Here is a 23,866-nt window from a genome sequence, read left to right as displayed (position 1 = left end):
GCATGGCTGCTCCAGATTCTGTCTGCTCCTGCTCCAATCTTAGTAAATTTCACTGTGGTTTTTTATTGCATTTGCATCCCTGTTAGATACACCCTTAAAGTGGAACATTAGTCAGAAAATGAAATCTTGCTAGATCACTTCAGGCTGGCCCCTTTTGCAGGTATAGCTATGTAAAACATTAAAAATAAATACCGTATATACTTGAGTATAAGCAGACTCAAGTATAAGCCAAGGCACCTAATTTTACCACAAAAAACTGGGAACACTTATTGACTCGAGTATAAGCCTAGGGTGGGAAATGCAGCAGCTACTGTAAGTGGAAAAGAGGGTCAACAATGCCCATTTGCAGCCTCACTGTGCCAACTGCATGCCCCACTGTGCCATCTCCATGCCTCACTATGTCCATCTGCAGCCTCATGTACCTGATATCCAGTACACCGGCGCTGTGACATGCAGTCTAGTCAGTGGTTGTGCAGTGTAACAAAGCCCCGCCCCCTCCTCATCCATGAAGGAACACTGATTCAGTTTCCCAGTAGTGAGTCAGTGTTTTCCAACTATCACAGAGGAAGACGAGGAGAAGGCTGGGCTTTGTTACACTGCACGGCCACCGACTAGACTGCATGTCAAAGCGCCGGGAGATCAGGCGCATGAGGCTACAGATGAGCACAGTGACTCGAGTATAAGCTGAGGGGGCTTTTTCAGCACAAAAAAATGTGCTGAAAAACTCGGCTTATACTTGAGTATATACGGTACAAGAAAAACAGAAATGGAAGGCGCGCACACCTAGTGCATTATCAGTGATAATTTAATAATAAGATACAGTTGTATAAAAATGGGTACTCACAAAATGCAACTGTCAAAAGGCCATAAACACAGTAAATGGACATGCACAGAACACGAGGCTAACGCGTTTTGGGGGCGCCACCCCTTCCTCAGAGCTAGGCTAGCCTAGCTCTGAGGAAGGGAGTGTGTGCCCCGAAACACAAAAAATAGCATGGAATTCCACTTGTGGGCAACCTTTTAAATGTAATGCCCCATACACACGGTCGGACATTCCGACTACAAAATCCGACAGATTTTTCCGATGGATTTTTGCCCAAACTTGTCTTGCAGACACACGGTCGCAGAAAGTTGTCAGAAAATACAATCATTCAGAACGCAGTGATGCAGAACACGTACGACGGGACTATAAAGAGGGCAGTAGCCAATAGCTTTCGTCTCATAATTTATTCTTAGCATGCGTAGCACTTTGTCCGTTGGAATTGTCTACACACGATCACATTTTGTTGTCGCAAAATTTTAGATCCTGCTCTCAAACTTTGTGTGTCGAAAATTCTGACGGAAAAAGTAAAATGGAGCCCACACACGATTGGATTTTCCGTCGGAAAGTCTGACCGTGTGTACAGGGCATAAGTCTATCACGTTAATTCTTACAGTATTATTTTTATGGCCACTTCAGAATATTACATTTATGTTATGGCGGTCAGCTAAGGTTGGACAGGCCAGTTTTACATTGCATATTTAACAATATCAACATAAGTAAAAAGAGCAACAACAATATTAACTTTTCTAGTCTTTCCTGATTTTCAGATATAAATTTCCCTCATGGCTCCAAGTTTACTCCATCTGGTTATTATTATCGAGATCAGTGGGTGTCTGGAAGATCTATTGTATGGCAATTTGAAAAGCCTTCTGATATTACTGAATGCCTGCAAGGAAAAGTGGTTCATTTGTTTGGAGATTCTACAATAAGGCAGTGGTATGAATACCTGACAGATTTTGTTCCAGGTAATTTCCTTGTCCATTCATCTCTTTTTCTTTCAATTGTTATCAAGTTTCAAAGTACTGGTTATTTTTTAGCTAAGCTACCATGACATAGCTTTTTATGTTTGAAAGGTTTGTCTGGGTGGTGTGGATATTTATCCAATCTATCCAGACAAACCTGGATTGTGTGAATTTTTATTTAAAGTAAAATTGTTGTTACTAAATAATTTAATAAGCTGATAAGTTAGAGGGGTTGCCTACGTTATACATACCTTCTGTATTTCTGAACGCAATCCCTCTACACCTTGTGGGAGCTCTTGATCCTAGGCACATACAAACAAGCAACAGGCAGTAAAGCATAATACTACTAGAAACAGTGGGACTTTGTTTTACAGTCGATTGTTTCCTGTAGCTACAGTGCATCCGGAAAGTATTCACAGTGCTTCACTTTTTCCACATTTTGTTATGTTACAGCCTTATTCCAAATAGATTAAATGAATTATTTTCCTCAAAAAAAAATTCTACAAACAATACTCCATAATGATAATGTGAAAGAAATTTGTTTGAAATCTTTAAAAATGTATTAAAAGTGGAAAAAAATTGAAAAAAAAGTGGAAAAAAAATCCATGTACATAATTATTCACAGCCTTTGCTCGATACTTCGTTGAAGCACCTTTTGCACCAATTACAACCTCAAGTCTTTTTGATTACGATGTTTCATGCTTGGCACACCTATTTTTAGGCAGTTTCTCCCTTAGGTACTCAAGCTAATTCTTTGACCTTGACACTTTATCCAGTCGTGCCTCTTGTCCTGTCATGCCATTTGCTGCTCCTTCTCCAGGCCCTTCAGGTCTGGTATGGATATTAAGTGGAACCCTGCGCTAAATTTAAAAAAACATGGTGTAGGGGCCCCCTCAAAATCCATAGGGATTTTAAGGGGAACCCTGCGCCAAAATTTAAAAAAAAAAGGAGACCCCCCTCCCCCAAAATCCATACCGGACCCTTATTCGAGCATGCAACCTGGCAGGCCACAGGAAAAGAGGGGGTGAGAGAACACCCCCCCCCCCCCCGAAACGTACCAGGGGGGTGCTTTGGAGTCACCTGCAAAGCACCTTGTCCAAGGGCCTCATCCCCACAACCCTTGCCCGGTGGTTGTGGGGGTCTGCGGGCAGGGGGCCCCACAGACTCATGGGGACAAGGTGCTTTGGGGATGACTCCAAAGCATCCCCCCCATGTTCAGGGCATGTGGCCTGGTACGGTTCAGGAGGGGGGCGCCCTCCCCTTTTTCTGTGGCCTGCCAGGTTGGGTGCTCAGATAAGGGTCTGGTATGGATTTTGGACCCCTATGCCATTTTGTTTTTTATTTGGCGCAGGGTTCCTGTTAATATCCTTACCAGACCTGAAGGATTTTGGGGGGGACCCTCATGGAATTTGTTTAAAAAAAAATTGGTTCAGGGTTCCACTTAATATTCATACCAGATTTATCTATATTATAGAGACCCAACAATTCATTACAACCGCGATCAGTTTTAAATTACCTTTTTTCCTTTGGAAATGTCATTTTTTTGTGGTACTGTTCTAAACACGGAAAACTGTGCCACTTTACAGGCATACTATAGACACCCCCCAGGCACAATATTTAAAGGAATATTTAATTTCTATTGTTTCACTTTAAGCCTTATGAAAATCACTGCTCCTGAAAAAACATCCATTTTTAAAACTTTTTTTTGCATTGATACATGTCCCTTGGGGCAGGACCCAGGTCCCCAAACACTTTTTATGACAATAACTTGCATATAAGCCTTTACAATTAGCACTTTTGATTTTTTTCATGTTCATGTACCATAGACTTTAATGGTGTTTTATGTGTTCGTCTGAATTTTTTGCCTATGTTCAGCTCATCCTAGGTCACCAGTAGGAATGAGCTTCGTGTTCGACTCGAACATCGGCTGTTCGTCCGTTCGGCAAAGTCCGAACATTTTGGTCCGTTCGCGCCAAATTCGTGTGGCGCTCACGGCCCACAATGCACTGCGATGGCGCAGTGCATTGCTGGCTCATGATTGGCCAAGCATGCACTGTGACCCCGCATGCTTGGCCAATCGCAGCGCCAGCAGCGAGGAGAGCCATGATTGGCCACAGGCAGGATGCCTGAGGCCAATCATAGCTCAGGCTGTGTAGTGCACGCCCCACACTATATAAGGCCGCCAGTGCGGCGGCCTTGTGTAGTGTGTTGGCGTCTGAAGCAGTGGGTGTTCTGTGTACCTTCAACACAGTACACACCGATCGTTTTCGACCGATTTTCGATCTTGCTGTTGTGTAGTGGTTATTGTCTGCGTGCCCTGACCGCAGTATACACCGCTATATTCACCTCACCTATATAGCTAGTGATCTATCTTTTATAATAGAGCTTGCAGTCAGTAGTGTTAGGAGATAGTGCGTGCTGTCTGCGTGCTCTGTACCCAGTACATACCGCTATATCCACCTACATAGCTGTTCTCTATTTGAGCCCACTTGCCATCTGCAGGAGTTATTGGAAGTTGTGTGTGCCTCCAACACAGCACAGTATACATCTGTATATACCCCTTTATCTCTGGTGTTCTATAATAAAGGCATCTGCAGGAGTTAGTGGGTGTTGTGTGCCTCTAGCACAATATACACTACCCAACTGCTTTTTTACCCAACTCCCTTCAGGCCATTACCATGTCTGGAAGGCCAGCAAGGAGAGGCAGACAGGCGCGAGCCGATAAAAGAGGGCAAGCAGGCTCTGTGTCTAGAGACAACAGTGCTGGTCGTGGACGCGGTGCATTGTCATCAGCACGTGGCCATGGGACACGCTTGTCCTTCTTTTCGGCAGCTGGACATGTTGAACCGCAACATGCCAACGACTTGGTAGAGTGGATGACCAAGCCCTCTTCATCCTCCTCCTCCTCTCTCACCCAGTCTCAGGGTACTAGCAAAGCAGCTGCCAATGCATCGTCTTCCCTCCTCTCAATGTCATCATCAGTGACTCCTTCCCTAGACCCACCACGTCCTCCTGAGGAGTCTCCTGAACTCTTTGAGCACAGTGTTGGGTACATGCTCCAGGAGGATGCCCAGTGTTTTGTGGGCTCTGATGATGACACTCAGCTAGAGGAAGGCAGTAGCGTGAGCGCAGAGAGAGGGGATGCTCAAAAAGGACAGCAATCTGGCAGTCATGTTCCACAAGCTGCAGCATACTGCCAGGTTTGCTACAGCGATGAAAAGGGAGGGGATGATGAGGGCACTGACCCCACGTGGGTGCCTGGAAGGAGAGAGGAGGAGGAGGAGGAGGCACATGTCCAACGAGGCAGGATGCCCTCCGGGGGCCAGCTTAGGGGCAGCACACCGACTGAATCACACCGCAGAGCTCCGCCTGTGCAGAGCGCTGCCTCTGCGCGTTATTCTAAAAGTTCTTTGGTGTGGGCCTTTTTTGAGACGAGTGCATCAGATCGCACCGCTGCTATTTGCAACATATGTCTCAAGCGTATCTCACGTGGCCAAAACATCAGCCGCTCGGGCACCACATGCTTGACCAGACATATGTTGACCTGCCATGCAGCTCGTTGGCAAGCGTACCTCAAAGACCCACACCAAAGAACAAAGCGGACCTCTCCTTGCTCCTCATCAGCTGGCATCTCCAACCCCACTAGACCTTCAGTCCTCTCTGAAACCTGCTCTGAGAGGAATGAAGGTGTAGAATTAGGTGTGTCACAGCCAAGTGCTTCTGGGAACTCTGCTAGTGGTACACCCACGTCCGATTATAGCAGGCAAATGTCCCTGCCCCAGCTGCTGGACCGGCGAAAGAAGTTCACTCCCAGCCATCCACATGCCCAGCGGTTGAATGCTAGCTTGGCTAAATTGCTAGCACTTCAACTGCTGCCTTTTCAGTTGGTAGACTCGGCCGTGAGTTTGTACAATGTGCGGTTCCTCAGTGGCAGGTCCCCAAACGCCACTTTTTCTCACGGAAGGCGATTCCGGCTCTCTACCGGCATGTGGAAGGCAATGTCCTTGCCTCGCTGGACAGGGCGGTCAGCGGTAAGGTGCATATTACCGCTGACTCATGGTCCAGCAGGCATGGACAGGGACGTTACCTGTCTTTCACGGCCCATTGGGTCACTCTTCTGGCAGCTGGGAAGGATGCAGGACAAGATGCAGTAGTGTTGGAGGTTGTTCCGCCACCACGCCTCCAAAATGCTACTATTGGTTGTGACACACCTCTCTCCTCCACCCCCTCCTCTTCTTCTTCCTCCATGGCCTCTTCCAGTGCTCTGTCCTCAGAACCAGCGGTGCTCCGTAGGCGTTCCAGGGGCTACGCAAGTACGCAGGCAAAACAATGCCATGCCGTGCTTGCGCTGGTTTGTTTGGGGGACAGGAGCCACACTGGGGCGGATGTTTTGTCAGCTCGGCAGGGGCAGGCCGAGAGGTGGTTGACGCCACGCCAGCTTAAGCCAGGAATGGTGGTTTGCGACAATGGCACCAACCTCCTCTCCGCCCTCCGACAGGGACAACTGACCCATGTGCCCTGTGTAGCTCACGTCCTTAACCTGGTGGTGCAGCGGTTCTTGGGCAGGTACCCCGGCTTACAGGATGTCCTGAAGCAGGCCAGGAAAGTCTGTGTGCATTTCCGCCGATCATTTAATGCCTGTGCTCGGCTGGCTGAGCTCCAAAAGGAGTTGAACCTGCCCAAGAACCGCCTTATATGTGACATGCCCACCAGATGGAACTCAACATTGGCCATGCTGCAGCGGCTGCACACGCAGCAGAGGGCCATCAATGAGTACCTGTGCGACTACAGCACCAGGACAGGGTCAGGGGAGCTTGGTTTTTTCTCACCACGCCAGTGGGGCATGATCAGGGATGCATGTACTGTCCTGTCACCGTTTGAGGAGGCCACAAGGATGGTGAGCAGTGACAGTGCATGCATCAGTGACACTGTACCTCTTGTCCACCTCTTGGAGCATACGCTGCGTGGAATAATGGACAGGGCACTTGAGGCAGAACAGAGGCAGGAAGAGGAGGACTTCCTTGCCTCTCAAGGCCCCCTTTATCCAGACAGTGTTCCTGCTGTGCCACCCATCACACAGGAAGAGGATGAGGAGGAGGAAGAGGAGGAGGAGGATGATTGTGTCAGCATGGAGGTAGAGGCTGGCACTCAGCATCAGCAGCAGTCTTGTAGGGATGATTTACAGTCCCAAGAAACACGTGGACTTGTACGTGGCTGGGAGGAGGTAGCTGCGGATCATGTTGTCCTTAGTGACCCAGAGGACTCCGGACCGAATGCCTCAGCTAACCTACGCTGCATGGCCTCCCTGATCCTGCAAAGCCTGCGGAAGGATCCTCGTATTCTTCGGATCAAGGAGAGGGACCATTACTGGCTGGCCACTCTCCTTGATCCACGGTACAAGGGTAAGGTTGCCGACCTTATCTTGCCATCGCAGAGGGAGCAGAGGATGAGACATCTTCGGGAGGCCTTGCAGAAAGGTCTGTGCAACGCGTTCCCAGAGACTGGGAGGTTACAAACTCCTGGTCCTGGACAACGTGTTGCTGAGGCATCGGTCAGAAGGAGCGGTGGAGAAGGTGGCCGTCTGACTGATGCTTTCAGACAATTTTTTAGTCCGCAGCCCCAAGGTATGATCGGTTCCAGTACCCATCGCCAGCGTCTGATTTACATGGTGCAGGAATACCTAGGGGCAAGGTCAGACTTGGACACCTTTCCCACCGAAAATCCTCTGGCTTACTGGGTCTTGAGGATGGATTACTGGCCAGAGCTTGCACAGTATGCAATTGAGCTACTGGCCTGTCCTGCATCCAGCGTTCTTTCGGAACGCACCTTCAGTGCTGCTGGTGGCTTTGTTCCCGATCACAGGGTGCGCCTGTCCACCGAATCAGTTGATCGACTGACCTTCATCAAGATGAATCAGTCTTGGATCACCCACAGCTACCAAGCACCTGAAGCTGATGTAACAGAATAATTTTTTTTGAAATATCACATCCCTTCAAGACTGCCTATGCTGATGCTGAGTGACTGTCCTGTTATGTTGATTGTCTATCCTCTTCCTCCTCCGCTGATATGTTGGAAGAACATTTCTGGTTCTGGTTGATGCCATCAGCCCAATTTTTCTGCCCCTGTTTAACAGGGGCGTTTAAGTACAATTTTTGATGCAATGCTTTGCAGCAGGGCTAATTCCTGCAATCAAACAAGAGTATATGGGAGAGGTTGCAGTGTGGTGGCACCAGCACCAGTGCCTAAGGCCCAATTTTTCTGCCCCTGTTTAACAGGGGCGTTTAATTACAATTTTTGATGCAATGCTTTGCAGCAGGGCTAATTCCTGCAATAAAACTAGAGTATATGGCAGAGGTTGCAGTGTGGTGGCACCAGCACCAGTGCCTAAGGCCCAATTTTTCTGCCCATGTTTAACAGGGGCGTTTAATTACAATTTTTGATGCAATGCTTTGCAGCAGGGCTAATTCCTGCAATAAAAGTAGAGTATATGGAAGAGGTTGCAGTGTGGTGGCACCAGCACCAGTGCCTAAGGCCCAATTTTTCTGCCCCTGTTTAACAGGGGCGTTTAATTACAATTTTTGATGCAATGCTTTGCAGCAGGGCTAATTCCTGCAATAAAACTAGAGTATATGGGAGAGGTTGCAGTGTGGTGGCACCAGCAGCAGTGCCTAAGGCCAAATTTTTCTGCCCCTGTTTAACAGGGACATGTAATTACAATTCTTGATATAATATTTCACAGGAGGGCCCCTTCCTGTGCCCACCCAGAGTAACGGTGAGGACTTATAGTGTTGTGGCACCAGCACCACAACCACCAAAGGTCAATTTTTCTACCACTGTTCAACAATGGCATGTAATTACAATTCTTGATATAATCGTTCACAGCAGGGCGCTCCAGCGCCCACCAAGAGTCACTTTGAGGGCTTACAATGTTGTGGCAAAACCAACACCTTGTTCCGCCATTTCTGCAGAGCATATAGGGCAGGCCCCTACTTTCAAACATCCAATTTACAAACATCTCCTACTTGCAAACGGAAGGAGACAACAGCAAGTGAGATGAAAAAAGATGGACGACAAAACAAATTATACAGGGGTGATAACCCTTCCCTATGTTTTCCAAAAAGCTTAAAAATCGTTTTTTTGACTGGAGCTACACTTTAAAAATGTACCAGTTGAAAATTACAAACAGATTCAACTTAACACAACAAACCTACACAGTCCCTGTCTTGTTTGCACCGCCTGTATACTGCTGTTCTGAGTATATAGGGCCTGGGGGCCACACGCATTTCCTTTTTTTAATATGGGTACGGGGTTCCCCTTAATATGCGTACAAGACCTAAAGGGGATGGTAATGGGCAGGGAGGGCTACCCATGCCATTTTTCTCAATGATTTTCAACCATATTGCAGGAACCAGATATAACATTAAAACCGCAAGCAGTTTTAAATGGTGTTATTTCCGTTTAATGTCATTTTGTGCAGGGACTGTTCTAAACACGGGAAACACGTGGCACTTCACAGGCATACTACAGACACCCCCAGGCACCATATTTAAAGGAATATTTCACTTTTTTTTTCACTTTAATCGTCATTAAAATCAGTGCTCCCGCCAAAACGGCCATTTTTAAAAACATTTTGGGCATTGACCCATGTCCCCTGGGGCAGGAGCCAGGTCCCCAAACCCTTTTTAGGACAGTATCTTGCATATTAGCCGTTAAAATTAGCACTTTTCATTTCGAACGTTCGAGTCCCATAGACTTCAATGGGGTTCTAAAGTTCGTTTGAATTTGGGGTCCGTTCGAAAGTTCTGGTGCGAACCGAACCGGGGGTGTTCGGCTCATCCCTAGTCACCAGTATGGTATTTGTAAATTGAAATCATATCCCCTCTCAAGTGTCTCATCTCCAGAGAGAATAAGTTCAGCGCTCGCAACCTTTCTTTATAACTAATAACCTCCAGACCCTTCATTAGCTTTGTTGCTCTTCTTTGTACTCGCTCCATTTCAAGTACATCCTTCCGGAGGACTGGTGCCCAGAACTGGACAGCATACTCCACTTGAGGCTGGGCCAAAGTCTTGTAGAGTGGGAGAATTAGCGTTTTATCCCTGGAGTTAATCCCTTTTTTAATGCATGCCAATATTCTGTTTGCTTTGTTAACAGCTTGGCATTGTATGCCATTGCTGAGCCTGTCATCTACTAGGACCCCAAGGTCCTTTTCCATCCCAGAGGTTCTCCCCCTAGTGAGTAGATTGCATTCATGTTTTTGCCACCCAAATGCATTATTTAAAATTTTCTACATTAAACCTCATTTGCCATGTAGTTTGTTCAGATCTTCTTGCAAGGTTTCCACATCCTGCAGAGAAGTTATTGCCCTGTTTAGCTTAGTGTCATCCGCAAATACAGAGATTAAACTGTTTATACCATCCTCCAGGTTGTTTATGAACACATTAAACAGGATTGGTCCCAGCACAGAACTGGGGGGCCCCACTTCCCACCCCTGACCATTCCGAGTATTCCCCATTTATCATCAACCTCTGAACTCACCCTTGTAGACAGTTTTCAGTCCATGTACTCGCTTTATGGTCCATGCCAACAGACCTTAATTTGTACAGTAAACGTTTATGGGGCACTGTGTCAAATGCTTTTGCAAAATCCAGAAATGCCACGTCTACAGGCATTCCTTTATCTTGATGGCAGCTCACCAGCTCACCTCCTCATAGAAGGTTAATATATTGATTTGGTAACAAACAATGTAGCGCTATAATGTCAAAAAATGTAAAAAAACTAGACATAAATCACCAAATGATCTGGTAGTGAAATCAAACTTAAAAGGTCAGCACACATATCACATGTTGTGCAGTCTAGTAAGGAATACAGAAAATGTGCTTCAGTGAACTAACAATATGAGCATAAAAAAGTCCAGCTTTGACAAAATAATGTGAAACGTGAGTCCAGATATTCCGTTGGTATGAACTATGTATAGCCTTCCGTTCACAGCCAGAAAATATTATAGAAAATGGTGGATACCCTTACCAAAAATGGTGGACACAAACTACTATATAGTAAATGTGTCATGCAGGCTTATGTGCGTCACACACCATTCGTATACATCAGGTCATGGATCACCATCCGGATAGTCGCTGCCCACTTCAGGATCGGTACACCTCAGATCTCCAGGGTTTTCAACTCTCTCTCGAAGGTTCCGGTCAGCTAGGAGCTCAGAGCAGGTTCACCATAAGCAAAAAGTAAGGACACAATGCCTCTCATAGTGAAATTCCACCATTAAAGGTTTTATTTGAAAAAAAATTCCAAATGACATATAAAAAATGACATAAAAAATATCCAAAAAGAATCACGTGATCCAATACAAATGAACGATAAAAAGAGCAATATGGGCATTGTGTCCTTACTTTTTGCTTATGGTGAACCCGCTCTGAGCTCCTAGCTGACCGGAACCTTCGAGAGAGAGTTGAAAACCCTGGAGATCTGAGGTGTACCGATCCTGAAGTGGGCAACGACTATCCGGATGGTGATCCATGACCTGATGTATACGAATGGTGTGTGACGCACATAAGCCTGCCATATTGTTAGTTCACTGAAGCACATTTTCTGTATTCCTTACTAGACTGCACAACATGTGATATGTGTGCTGACCTTTTAAGTTTGATTTCACTACCAGATAATTTGGTGATTTATGTCTATTTTTTTTTTACATTTTTTGACATTATAGCGCTACATTGTTTGTTATCATTCGTTATTTTGACTTAGTTTGTTTGTATGTTAGCTGCTGTTTTGTGTTATATCACAATTCTTTGTCACTTATATAGGGAGCGCAGTGTTTTCCCCCTCTTTTTAATATATTGATTTGACAAGAACGATTCTTCATGAATGCATGCTGATTACTGCTAATGATACAGTTTTCATTACTAAAATCTTGTATATAGTCCCTTTATCATCTCCTCCAAGAGCTTACATACTATTGATGTTAGGCTAACTGGTCTGTAATTCCCAGGGATGTATTTTGGCCCTTTTTTTAATATTGGTGCTACATTGGCTTTTCTTCAATCAGCTGGTACCATTCCAGTCAGTAGACTGTCAGTAAATAATTAGGAACAATGGTCTGGCAATTACTTGAGTTTCCTAAGTACCCTCGGGTGCAAGCCATCTGGTCCCAGTGATTTATTAATGTTAAGTTTTCCAAGTCTAGTTCTAATTCTGTCCTCTGTTAGCCATGAGGGTGCTTTCTGTTATGTGTAATGAGGACAAACACTGCAGTTTTGGTTACTGAAACCCCCCAATTCCCTTGTAAATACTGAGGAGAAGAATAAATTCAATATCCTCTCCATCCTTTGTAACCAGATGTCCTTCCTCATTCTTTATGGGGTCAATATGGTCTGTCCTCCCTTTTTAGGCCTCTTTCACACTGACGTCCCGTTCAGGCCCGCCTGTCAGTTTTTCAGGCGGACCTGAACGGGTGCTCCATAGAGCTCTATGGAGCGTCGGATGTCAGCGGTGACATGTCCGCTGACATCCGACCCGCTCCGATCCGAAAAAGTGTAACGGAGGAAAAAGCTATTTTTCCATCCGTCTGCGGATCGGATCGGGTGACGACAGACACTGTGGTCTGTCATCATCCGATCTCCCATAGGGGAGAGCGGAGCTGTGACAGGTCCGTCCCTGCGCAGTGTGCAGAGACAGAGCTGTCATCTCCCTGCTCAGCGGGGATCGGCGGAGTGATCCCCGCTGAGCAAACGGATATCCACGGGGCGGATCAGAACTGATCCCCCCTGTGTGAAAGGACCCTTAGTGTTTATATACTGTACATTCTTGGGATTTTTTTTTTGCTCTCCTCTGCTATATGTCTTTCGTGTTCTATCTTAGTCGCCCTAATAGCTCCCTTACATTTCTTGTTGCATTCTTTGTAAAGTCTGAATGCTGATGATGATCCCTCAGCCTTGTATTTTTTTAAGGCATTTTCTTTTACTTTTATATGCATTTTTACATTGGAGTTAAACCATCCGGGACTTTTGTTTAGTCTTTTAAATTTATTTCCCAATGGGATGCACTGGCAAATGCCCTTAATTAATATGCTCTTGAAGCAAACCCATCTCTCCTCCGTGTTCTTTATTTCTAAGATTTTATCCCAATTTATATCTTCTAGCAAGGTTTTTTAAAAACTGACTGTTTCGGTTTTTGGGAAAGTGCATCCTGTATTTACGGTTTCTGCACCAAAATTTATATTCGGTGCACCACTACTACAGTAGCTCAGATAACAGGAAAAAAATTAAGGTAATTTGGAAGAGGCTGAGAGCAATAGGAGCTATTTTTTGAGTTAAAAATGCATACTAGAAACAGATTTTTTTTTTAAACCAGACTTTAGTGTTACTTTAACTCTTTAATGTGTGCTGCTGTGGTGTAAGGCAGTTTGGGGGGTAACAATGTTGTCACAACATTTTTAATTATACTGTAGGATATTTTTAGGTTGGAGTTAAAATTATTTGCACCCTGTGATTTAGTAAAGTGTATTTTGATACCACTCCCTTATTCCATTTTCAGTTCTTTCTTTTTCATAGACGAGCCTATGATTACTGAAGAGACACGCACACCCTGTTCAGGAGGCCAAGTTTGCCAGAGGAAATTGTGTCTTCTGGGATGGCTGGCAGGTAGAGCACACTAGTTGCCTGAGGCAGATGACACCGAGCAGGCATGGGGAACTCCCTACAGACCTCAGGGGGGATTCATCCAACTATAGTTAGCCCCTCTTTCCTTGGTGGATTTGGAGCTTTTTGAGGAACAAACTAAGGTTTTATTCCCGTTTCGGCTTCCAGCTAGGCATGTACACTTGGTTGTATAAGTAAGTCTGCTGTGCTTTGCTCCATAAATGCTGGTGCTTTCATGGATCTGGGAGTTCAGACGCATCCCTAGATCTATGGCTATATTCCAAGGATAAGCAGAATTGCTCTTAAGCGGGCTTCCTCAGGGGTTGCTTCAGAGTTATTTCTCACATTCCAAGGAGGATATTTTCAGCTTACCTCAGCCTGTCTGGCTATACTCAAGTCACTAGTCTGGTACATATCCCTTCTTTTGACTACCCTTGCAGAGGTGCTTTTACGCACCCTACCCCTTCAGTCATTTTACTCCATGGGATAAAATCCTGGAGTTTTATGGAAAACTAGGAGTCACTGGGCTGTGTTTGTAGGCTGTTTATTTCTAGCTAATTTAAGATTGTTTTGGATTAATCTCACCAAGCGAGATTAGTTGTCTGAGCAGGCATTCCAATTGACATGAAGTTTTCATCCCCAGGGGATTATTGGGTGTTGGGGCTAGGGCCTTCCTAATTTTCTGACTTTTCTTTTTTGTTAGTGCCTGTTTTTGTTTAAGCAAGCCCAAATTATGATATTCCCTTCAATATACTTCACCATTAGGATAATGTTTTGATTTTGGTAAGGTGAGGGAATGCTCATTTTCATTTTTTGTTAACTTAATGTTATATTTCTTTTTGTATTACAGAGCTTAAGCCTTTTGATCTGGGCAGCCCTAAAAATGTTGGACCTTTGTTATCCATTGATATTGACAATAATATAATGGTAAAATTTCGCTGTCATGGGCCACCTATCCGCTTTTCAACTGTTTCAAGTAATGAGCTACGCTACATTGCAAATGAATTGGATGGTATAGTTGGAGGACAGAACACTGTGGTGGCCATGACCATCTGGTCTCACTTCAGCACCTTTCCAGTAGAAGTATATGTAAGACGTCTCAGGAACATACGAGTAGCTGTCCTCCGTTTGCTTGAACGCAGTCCTAACACTGCCATAATCATTCGTTCTGCCAATGTCCAGGAGCTTGGGCCTGAAGTGAGCTTGTTCAATAGCGACTGGTTCTCTTTACAGTTGGACATTGTTATGAGAGCAATGTTTGCAGATATTAAGGTACATATTGTGGATGCTTGGGAAATGTCACTTGCCCATTATCTACCACATGCATTACACCCAGGAAGAATCATTATTAAAAATCAAATAGATGAGTTTTTATCATTTGTTTGCCCAAATTAAAGGTATAGGTAATTGTACACCTAGAATTTGTGGTTGATTTAGATTTTAAAGAACCAAATAATTGTGTTCTTGGAGTCTTGTAGGCAGTATTATAAGAGTATTTAGAAGCTGTAAAATGTGTTTGTGTTTACAGTATATCAGGATTTGGAAATCCCTGGAACCAGGTAGCCAATATGGCTGAGAAGAATATGACAGCTCCTTACTATTTTGTGTTTTGTTTTAGGCTAGATTCACACTGCTGCATATTATTTTCTTCAGACTTCCAGTGTGATTATGTAGTGCTACTTGGCCGCAACTTTGATAAAGTTTTTATATTCTGTGGAGTTGAAATTGCACTGGAATTGCACCAATGTAGTACAGGAACCTTTTCCAAAAATCAGTCCATTCTGAGTTGCATTGTTGTGAATGGACACCATTGAAAACATTTGATTTCCATTGTCATGCAACTCAAGTCACATCTAAAATGAATACAATTAATTGAACCAGGCCTTACTGATGTCAGTGGAATTAGGTTCCTCTTTAATGCAAAATTGTATGGGCTGCCTATAAAAAGTAACATGAGTGTGTCCAATGCCACACTATATGTATGCTGTGCATATGTAAACAGTGCTAGTGTTTTAAATTATTGGGACAAGAGGAAGCACACGCTTCAATCGTTTTTTTTATATATTGACCAGTGTTAAGCATACATTAAAGAGGAACTGCAGTCTACTCACATAATTTGTAATAAAAACATCTTTGCCATTCTGAAGCTTTCCTCTAACCACTTTGCATATTTTATATATACTGTGATTCTGTACTTGCCAAATATGCTGCAGAAATCTCCCTCCACTGAGTCTGGCTGCATCCCTTTTAACTGTGGGCAACTGAAGCTGCTGCCTGTTAAATTCCTGGATTTGCACAGAAACACCTCTAGCTCTGCAGTTCTCATTGGCCCTCTTATGACACCCCCCCCCCAGGACACTGGTAGGGGACCCCAAATAGGAAGGGTCAGGGCTGCGCTGTGCAAATCCATTGCACAGAATGGGTAGTTATGATGTGTTTGTTATTTTTTTTAAAAAGGGGGGGTCTTGCTGTTCTAAATGCTAAAATGTATTTCTTAGCAGCACAACTCCAACAGGTTGCAGGATGGGAAGAGATAGACTGGACAGATCCTATCCAATCGATAATGTTGAGTAGGTCTTCCCAATACCATTTGATAGCACAAATAGAATCAGGTAAATTTGCTGACATGGCACAAGGTTTAACTCTTGGACTCATACATAAGGTTTGTCAGGATATGCGGCGTATAATGCAATATAATCATATTTCAGTATACTCCCCTTTATGGGGAAATAAAAATTATGAAGAACTAGATAAATTAAAAGGTTTTGGAGTAAGAAGAGAGAAGGGGATAAAATATATTGCACAGCTTTATACAGATAATATATTAAAAACATTTCAAGATTTACAGAAAACATATGTATTGCCTCCTTAGACATTCTATCAATATTTACAACTACGCCATGCACTACAGAGTCAGTTTAAAGACAAAAAAGTTAAGATACAAAATATGACACTTATGGAGGTTCTAGCAAAGTTACAGGCTAAGAGGGGTCTGATCTCTACTCTATATGGTCGCCTGACTGAGCAACCACAAAAAACAAATAGTTGTTTAGCTAGAAAAGGATGAGAAAAAGATCTTGGAAAAATGACATATGAAAGTTGACAGGGCATATTGGAATCTCCACAGCAACGCCTAACCCAATTATATATAATATATAGAGCCTATAGGACACCATTTAAATTATATAAATTGGGGAAGTGGGATACATCAGAATGTTTACGGGTAGCTGCTGACATCATGCATATGCTTTGGAATGGTCCTAAACTGTTTAGATCAGGGGTCTCAAACTGGTGGCCCTCCAGCGGTTGCGGAACTAAACATGCCATCATGCCTCTGCCTGAGGGAGTCATGCTTGTAACTGTCAGCCTTGCAATGCCTCATGGGACTTGTAGTTTCCCAACAGCTGGAGGGCCATCAGTTTGAGACCCCTGGTTTAGATATTGGCAGAAAGTGTTAGAAACCATTAATCAGGAGTATCAAACCCAGATACAGACAGACCCAAAAATATGTCTGTTAGGACAATTAGAAAAAGAATTGTATACTCCGGCAATTAGACTTCCCATTAATAAAATATTATTTATAGCAAGAAAATTGATTTATCCCCTAATAGCCCAACATATAAAGAATTGCGGATATACAGGTGAATGACGAACCAATAAAGGAATGGCAGGTATATAAGAATAGGGGTTTAGCAAATACATTTAGTGAAATGTGGAAACCATGGTTGATGTTACCAGGGTTGACACCATTCATCTTGGGACCAGATGGAAGTAGAAGGGTTAACAGATTATTTACCAGTTATAGAATAATTAAGGTATGAGGGCTCAAGAAGGAAGGAACGGTGTAGGTTTTTTTTTGGCAGGACTGAGACGGAGAGAGAATTTTTATATTTTTATGGAGAGGTTGTCTTGGGTCCCCCCTCCCCCTTTTTTTTATTTTTTTTTTCTCGGGGTTTGCGTTTAGAATGTAATGTGCTATTGCTGTATGTATTTTGGAAATATTTTTGTTTGTTTTATGATGAGTCTGTGATGAAGAAAAAGATATTAATAAACAGATTACTGAAGAAATCACTTTAAGTCTCACGAGGTATATGTAACTTTAAAAATTGTACTTTTGTTATACTTGAAATGTACACTTTCATTAAAGCAGGAAATCATAGCTATCGCTATACTTCTGGCCCTGAAAATAGGATAGCTGTGGCTGTCATACACAGAAGATGCATCGTCATGTGTCTACCCCTCCTCTCCCCAAAGCATTCTGTGAATGGGCAAGGGGAGAGGGGGCAGACAAACAACACTGCGGCTTTAATGAAAGTGTACATATGAAAGAAAGTATGATACTTAAAGCATGCTGATTTTAAAAAAAAAATGCCTGTAAATCTTTTAATCTGCCCTAAACCAGTGTTTTTTAATCTTTGCGTGGACAATGTCTTGCCTCAACAAACTGTGTGGCTATACACATGTAGATGCTGGTTGCAGTTAACATGCTATGAGTTGTTGATATAAGGATACAGGATAATGTGTTTTTACTGACTGAAAATTGTATTCCTTGAAGAAGTAAAACCTGATGGGTTTTACTTCCTCTTTGTTTCCCTGCAAGGGTAAAGAGCAAAATGGGCTACTATGCATTGCATAGTAGTCCATTATGTGACACTTACCTGCAGGAGAAGCCCGTCTTACTCGCTAGCAGCGAGTGTCCATTCTTCACCCCTCTTCCTTTCCGAGCCCGTGTGATTGGCTGGAGTCGCGCGGGAGCTGCCAGTCGCAGCACAGCGTGCTTTTTCTAACTCCGGCACATGTGCAGAAGAAATGGCCCGTGTAGGTCTAGGAGATATTTTAAGCACCTACAGGTAAGCCTAAATTAAGGTGGTCTGTAATGGTTTACAACCACTTTAAATGAAGGGTTATTTTTATTACTGACCTAGACATAATGTAGAGAGGATAAAACAAATTAACATCTGTTCAACATCTTCATGAACACAATGAGGACATCTAACCTGCAAAGATAAAAAAAAAGGGGAGCTTCCATTGGTAGTTTGTTTTGAAGGTGCAAGCTCCATGACTGCCATTTTTATTCTTTGTTCGCTGTTTTGTGAGTCACTTAACAGGAACCAATATCCTACAATTTAAAGTAAAACTTTTTTTCATTTTCATTTGCATCAATCGCACGGGAGAGTAAAAACCCCTGTCAGATACATTTTTGCCATCTTTGCCCATTGTGGAGATTTCTCTTCACTTCCTGTCCAATAGCTAACTAGGAAGTGAGAAGCAAATTAAATAAATTCCTTGGGGACCCCAAAGTCACCTGAACTAGAGTCCCCATTGGAAGATTTTGCCTCTATTACTTTTCTGGGGACAAGACAAAATTTGGGATTTTCTTTTACTTTCCCCTTCAATGATAACAGTGAACAGGACAAATGGAGGGGTTAAATCTCCTTAATGGGGTCACAGACAGCAATAAAAACCTGACAGGTATTCTAATCTCTCTGCACTCCATCCAAAACAAAAAAGTTTTTCCTTTAGTTCTACTTTAAGTTGGCTGATGGTAAGCCACTAACTGAAACCAATTTGTGAATTCGTTTTTGAGGCTGATAGTCCCAGTGCTTGTGTCTTAAAATATCTGACAATGGTAACACCCACAAGTTTTTTTTGTTAAAGGAGAAGTACAGCCAAAGCTTGTTTATCTGTGCTTCTCCTGTGGATCACAGGAGTGCAGTTTGTTCTGCACTCCTGTGACCCGTTTTCAGCAGACAGCGGGCTGACGTCACAGAGCCAGTCCAAGCTCAGGCAAGATCCTGACAATGAAGTCAGGATCTTACCACATGGACTGGCACCCAGCGCAGCCTCTTAGTGAGACGCCAAGAGCCTGAGCCAGCTGCTCGCACTCTCACCCCCTCCACAGCCCAGCGCTCCAGTGAGCAAGGGATTAGGAGCCGGGCAGAGAGCGGTGACTGATAGTTACCAGCACTCTGCTCACGGAGATCTGAATACGGAACGATCGGCGGTGTTTGATCACTCGGTTCTCAGTGTTAGAGCCGACGGGGCATAGATGCAGCATCTACCACCTAGGTAAGTATGATTCTGCCAAAAAAGAATACCCATACTTCTCTTTTAAATCCCTTTAGAACAGTTGTTACATGAGGGAAAAGTACCACCAAATGACCAGATCGATTAGATACTGTGCAGCACCTTTTGATGGTCGACTATTTTTTTAAGAAGTCACTCACTGATCAATGTACAGTAGTTTAAATGTTTATTTAACAAGACAGTAGAGAAGTGATACATCTTCCGTAAAAATTAGTATTTGGATGGCCAGTTTAGATGTATTTTTTAATAGTAATATTATTGCTGTGTATAATGTGATAAAAATAAAGTTGTTTTTTTTTCTCTAATTCTATCTGTTGCCTTGTGTTGCAGTTGTGCTAAGCAAAGTAAAAGGCATAACCAAAATACCATAACCAAAACCCCTTTCACACTGGGGCGTTTTTCAGGCGTTTTTCAGGCGCTTTAGCGTTAAAAAAAGCGCCTGTAAAGCGCTTAAAAGAAGCCTCATCTGCAGTCCCAATGTGAAAGCCCAAGTGCTTTAAGAACCCTTTCACAATGTCAGCGCCCGAAAAACGCTCGTAAAGCGCCGCTTAAACTAGCAGCGCTTTACCAGCGTTTTTTGAGCGTTATTGGGGCGCTTTTAACCCCTGCTAGTGGCCAAATAAAGGGTTAAAAGCGCCCACAAAATGCTGCTGCCAATAGCGTTTTTCAGGTGTTTTTCGGGCGTTTTACAGGCGCTTCCCATTGATTTCAATGGGAAGGGGCGCTTTATTCACCGCTCCAAAAGCGCTGCAAAGAAGCTGCTTGCAGGACTTTTTTTGACGCCCTGCCAGAGCAGCACCTTGGTGTGAAAGCACTCGGGCGTTTACATTGGGATTGCAGTTGCAGCTTCTTTCAGGCGTATTTTTTAACGCTGAAGCGCCTGAAAAACGCCCCAGTATGAAAGGGATCTCGGTGTGAAAGCACTCAGGCTTTTACATTGGGATTGCAGTTGCGGCTTCTTTCAGGCGTATTTTTTAACGCTAAAGCGCATGAAAAACGCCTGAAAACGCCCCAGTGTGAAAGGGGTCTTACTGATAATTCTGTCCAGGGTGCATCAATCGCTACTATACTTAAATTAGGATGTCCATTCATTTTAGTTTACTGTCTTTACTTGGTCAAACAGCAATAGCAATATCCAAAGAAAGAAGCCTTATTTTTCCAGCAGTGTGTGTTTTGAAATGCCATTGCTGCTCCCCAGCTGCTGCAGGTACTTGATCAACCAGATGAGTTAACCACTTCAATACCGAGCACTTTCACCCACTTCCTGCCCAGGTCAAATTTTCAGCTTTCAGAGCTGTTGCACTTTGAATGACAACTGCGCAGTCATGCAACACTGTACCTAAATTAAATATTTTTTTGAGAGAGATAGAGCCTTCTTTTGGTGGTATTTCACCAATGGGTTTTTTATTTTTTGCTAAACAAATAAGAAAAGACACATTTAAAAAAAAAAGTTTTTTTCAGTTTCTGTTATAAAATAAGTAATTTTTCTTCTTCACTAATGAGGCTGCACTGATGGACGTCCTCCCAGAACTGGAGAGCCGCATTGTAGCCATCTTTTGGCTACAGCACGGGCAAGAACTGGTTGAATACCTGTTTCCCCCTTTGCATATATTCGTTAGTTCCCATTTGCTCATACATCCTGTAATGATATACAAGTGGCACACGGTGAGGGTAGCAGGAATTCACATACCCTGAAATGTTGAATACTTGCGGTGGCAGTTTAAGACTTGGGTCTCTGGAAAGGTAAGTATAAAGCTGAAGGAGAGGGGAAGGAAAAGTCCTCAAAACACATCCAGCGACCGGCCTTTTACAGGGGACCATCATCCACCAAGAGCCGTCCTTGGGATTGAGCAGGCCAAGCAGGAGCAGCAGAAACTTCTGGCATCTGACCAAGCTCTTCGCCTGTCAGCTGGCTACACAGTGATCCAGACACTGTGGCTGCTCATCCATCCTTTCCTTGTGACTGTGTTGTATGTTGAGTGGGCTCTATTTTACATTTCTCTAGTCGTCTGTCCAGGACAGCACTAGAGAGATAGGCTCTACCTCCAGAGGCAGGAAACACAATCCAGATCTTTAAAGGGCAGTCTCCGTCCCTTCCCCTTCAGTCTTTGTGTTTCCTCCACCGGAGGAGGAGGCTGGATCAGGAGCTCTCCTTCCCCTGACGGTGGGAGTGCCCATAAGAGACGAGGAAGGAGTTCTGTGTACCTGTTTTGGTAGCAGACATCTGAGGTCCTCCGGTCGGGTTGACAGCAGCTATGAACCGGCGTTCTCCTTCTGAAGCCCAGGGAAGGCTGGCGTTCCCTCGCCTGGCGATAGGTTTGGATTTGGGCTTGAAAATCAGGTGGGGGGCAGACACAGGCATCGAGTTCCGGCCTGTGGAACGCAGGAGGAGGACAGAGGACTTCCGGCAACCCACTTCCGGTTCCGGGTCACGCGGTGGCATGGACGATCGGAACCTTGGCAGCTATTTTAAAAAGCCTCGGCCACATAACGATCTTGCTGCATCACAAACGAAGCCTCCAGTCGGTCAGGCAAGATTCCGATCGGATGTGGATGCAGTAGAGAGTGACAGTGGAGTCGAACCAGCTCAGGTAGACAAACACAGAGGTGTCTTGCACCTACAGGGCTGGGAGAGAGGGGGGGAGTGATGGACTAATCAATGCAAAGGCATCATGAAATGGTCCAGGTGTGTTTTTCCTCCCTCCCTCTCTCAAACAGGATCCGGACTAAAGTGTCTTTCGAATCCTGTTAGCGGTTGGGGGGTGCACATAGGTGTTTGGTGAAGGCATCCTATTTTTGCTAAGGTTTAGCTGATGTTAGCTTGTCTGTTTTTCCCTTCCTTCTTCTCTCCTTCTCTTGTCTTAGGCTCTGCCCAAAGAACCAGAGAGGTCAGAGGGGAAGAAGAGATGTCCTTCATGTATGAATAAATTAAAAGAAGGATGGTCTAAGCCCCTTTGTAAACCGTGCATAGACAAGTTGGTCTATAAGGAAGCTACGGGGGCTTGTAAGGATTTGATTTCTGGGGTACAGAAAGAAATGCAATCCTTCAAGACAATGCTAGGGAACCTTGAGACCCCAAAACCAGCCGCAGTCCCCCCTGCTTCTACCCCAGAGGCAGGTGACGAATTAGGGGAAGAGGAATTCGATTCACTGGATGGCCTAAGTGAGACGGCATCCTCCAGAGCTATTCCTGCTCAAGAGACAGGCTCTCCCAGATATAGGCTCTCACTCGAGGAGGTAGATGCCTTGCTGGGGGTGATTTATGAGACTCTCAAAATTAAAGAAGAGCCAGTCTCCCTGTCCTTACATGACCGAATGTATCAGACCCTAAAGGAAGATTCTGTCAGGGTTTTTCCGGTTCATAGCACACTGGTAGATTCAATCAAGAAAGAGTGAGAGGAGCCAGAGAAAAGGCAATTTTTTCCTAAAAGTATGAAGCGGAGATTCCTCTTCAGTGAGGACCCCACTTGCGTCTGGAACAAAGTACCTAAGGTAGACGCAGCTTTTTCCCAGTGTGCAAAATCAACAGACCTCGCCTTTGAGGACATAAGGAACTTAAGGAACCCATGGATAAAAGGATGGAGGTGCTGCTGAAGAGGTCATGGGAAGTAACCATGACTAATTTAAAACCTGCAATGGCCACAACAATAGTGGCTCGCAATTTGGAGGTCTGGCTGGAACAATTGCAAAGCCATTTGGAAGGGGGAACCTCCAGAAAGGAAATCCTGGATTTCCTTCCTATGCTACATGAAGCAGCAGGTTATATGGCAGATGCCTCTGCGGAGTCGGTCAAATTGTCAGCCAGGACTGCTGCCCTCGTAAACGCATCTCACAGGGCACTTTGGTTAAAGTCTTGGTCAGGAGACTCAGCCTCAAAAGTGAGGTTATGTGGCATCCCCTTTGAGGGAGACCTCTTGTTCGGGCAGGATCTTGAGAAGGTCCTGGACCGCACTGCGGACAAGAAGGCCTTTCCTGTTAAACCCAAAAAGACTACAGGTAAACGCTTTTTTCGTCCCCAAAGGCAGGGACAGTCACAGGGACAGACCTCTAAGGAGTCAACCCCTAAAAAACAGTGGATGGGAGGAAAACAGAAAAGCAATCTTTTTTCCTCTTCTAAAAAAACCACTAAGTCCCAGTGACTTGGTTCCTGTGGGGGGAAGACTGGGGCAGTTCCTTCCACAGTGGGAAAAGACTACCCCAAATACTTTTATTCTGAGGATCATCAGGGAGGGTTACAAAATACAGTTCAAACACACCCCACCTACAAGGATGTGTCTGACCAAGCCTCCCAAAGACCCTCAGAAAGCGACAGCTTTGCTGTCGCAAATTGGCGATCTAATAG

The 23,866-nt window shown here is 44.4% G+C and overlaps 1 protein-coding gene across 3 annotated transcripts in view; it reads left to right on the top strand.

The window, feature by feature from the left end:
- The window catches only part of NXPE3 (neurexophilin and PC-esterase domain family member 3), a 46,935-nt gene extending 29,427 nt beyond the window's left edge, over nucleotides 1-17,508 (top strand). For all 3 annotated transcript variants that reach the window (XM_077482469.1, XM_077482470.1, XM_077482468.1), the window contains exons 5-6: nucleotides 1,591-1,788; nucleotides 14,288-17,508. In XM_077482469.1, the coding sequence (XP_077338595.1) occupies nucleotides 1,591-1,788; nucleotides 14,288-14,832 (743 nt within the window). In that variant the 3' untranslated portion in view covers nucleotides 14,833-17,508. The remainder of the gene's footprint in view (nucleotides 1-1,590; nucleotides 1,789-14,287) is intronic.
- The last annotated feature ends 6,358 nt before the right edge of the window (nucleotides 17,509-23,866 follow it).

Source organism: Lithobates pipiens, unplaced genomic scaffold (assembly GCF_037356315.1).
Source record: "Lithobates pipiens isolate NorthernLeopardFrog02 unplaced genomic scaffold, aLitPip1_a1.2 Scaffold_16, whole genome shotgun sequence".
NCBI classification, from domain to species: Eukaryota; Metazoa; Chordata; class Amphibia; order Anura; family Ranidae; genus Lithobates; species Lithobates pipiens.
The sequence above is the reverse complement of the archived record's forward strand: the minus strand, read 5'-3'. Positions and strand labels throughout refer to the sequence as shown.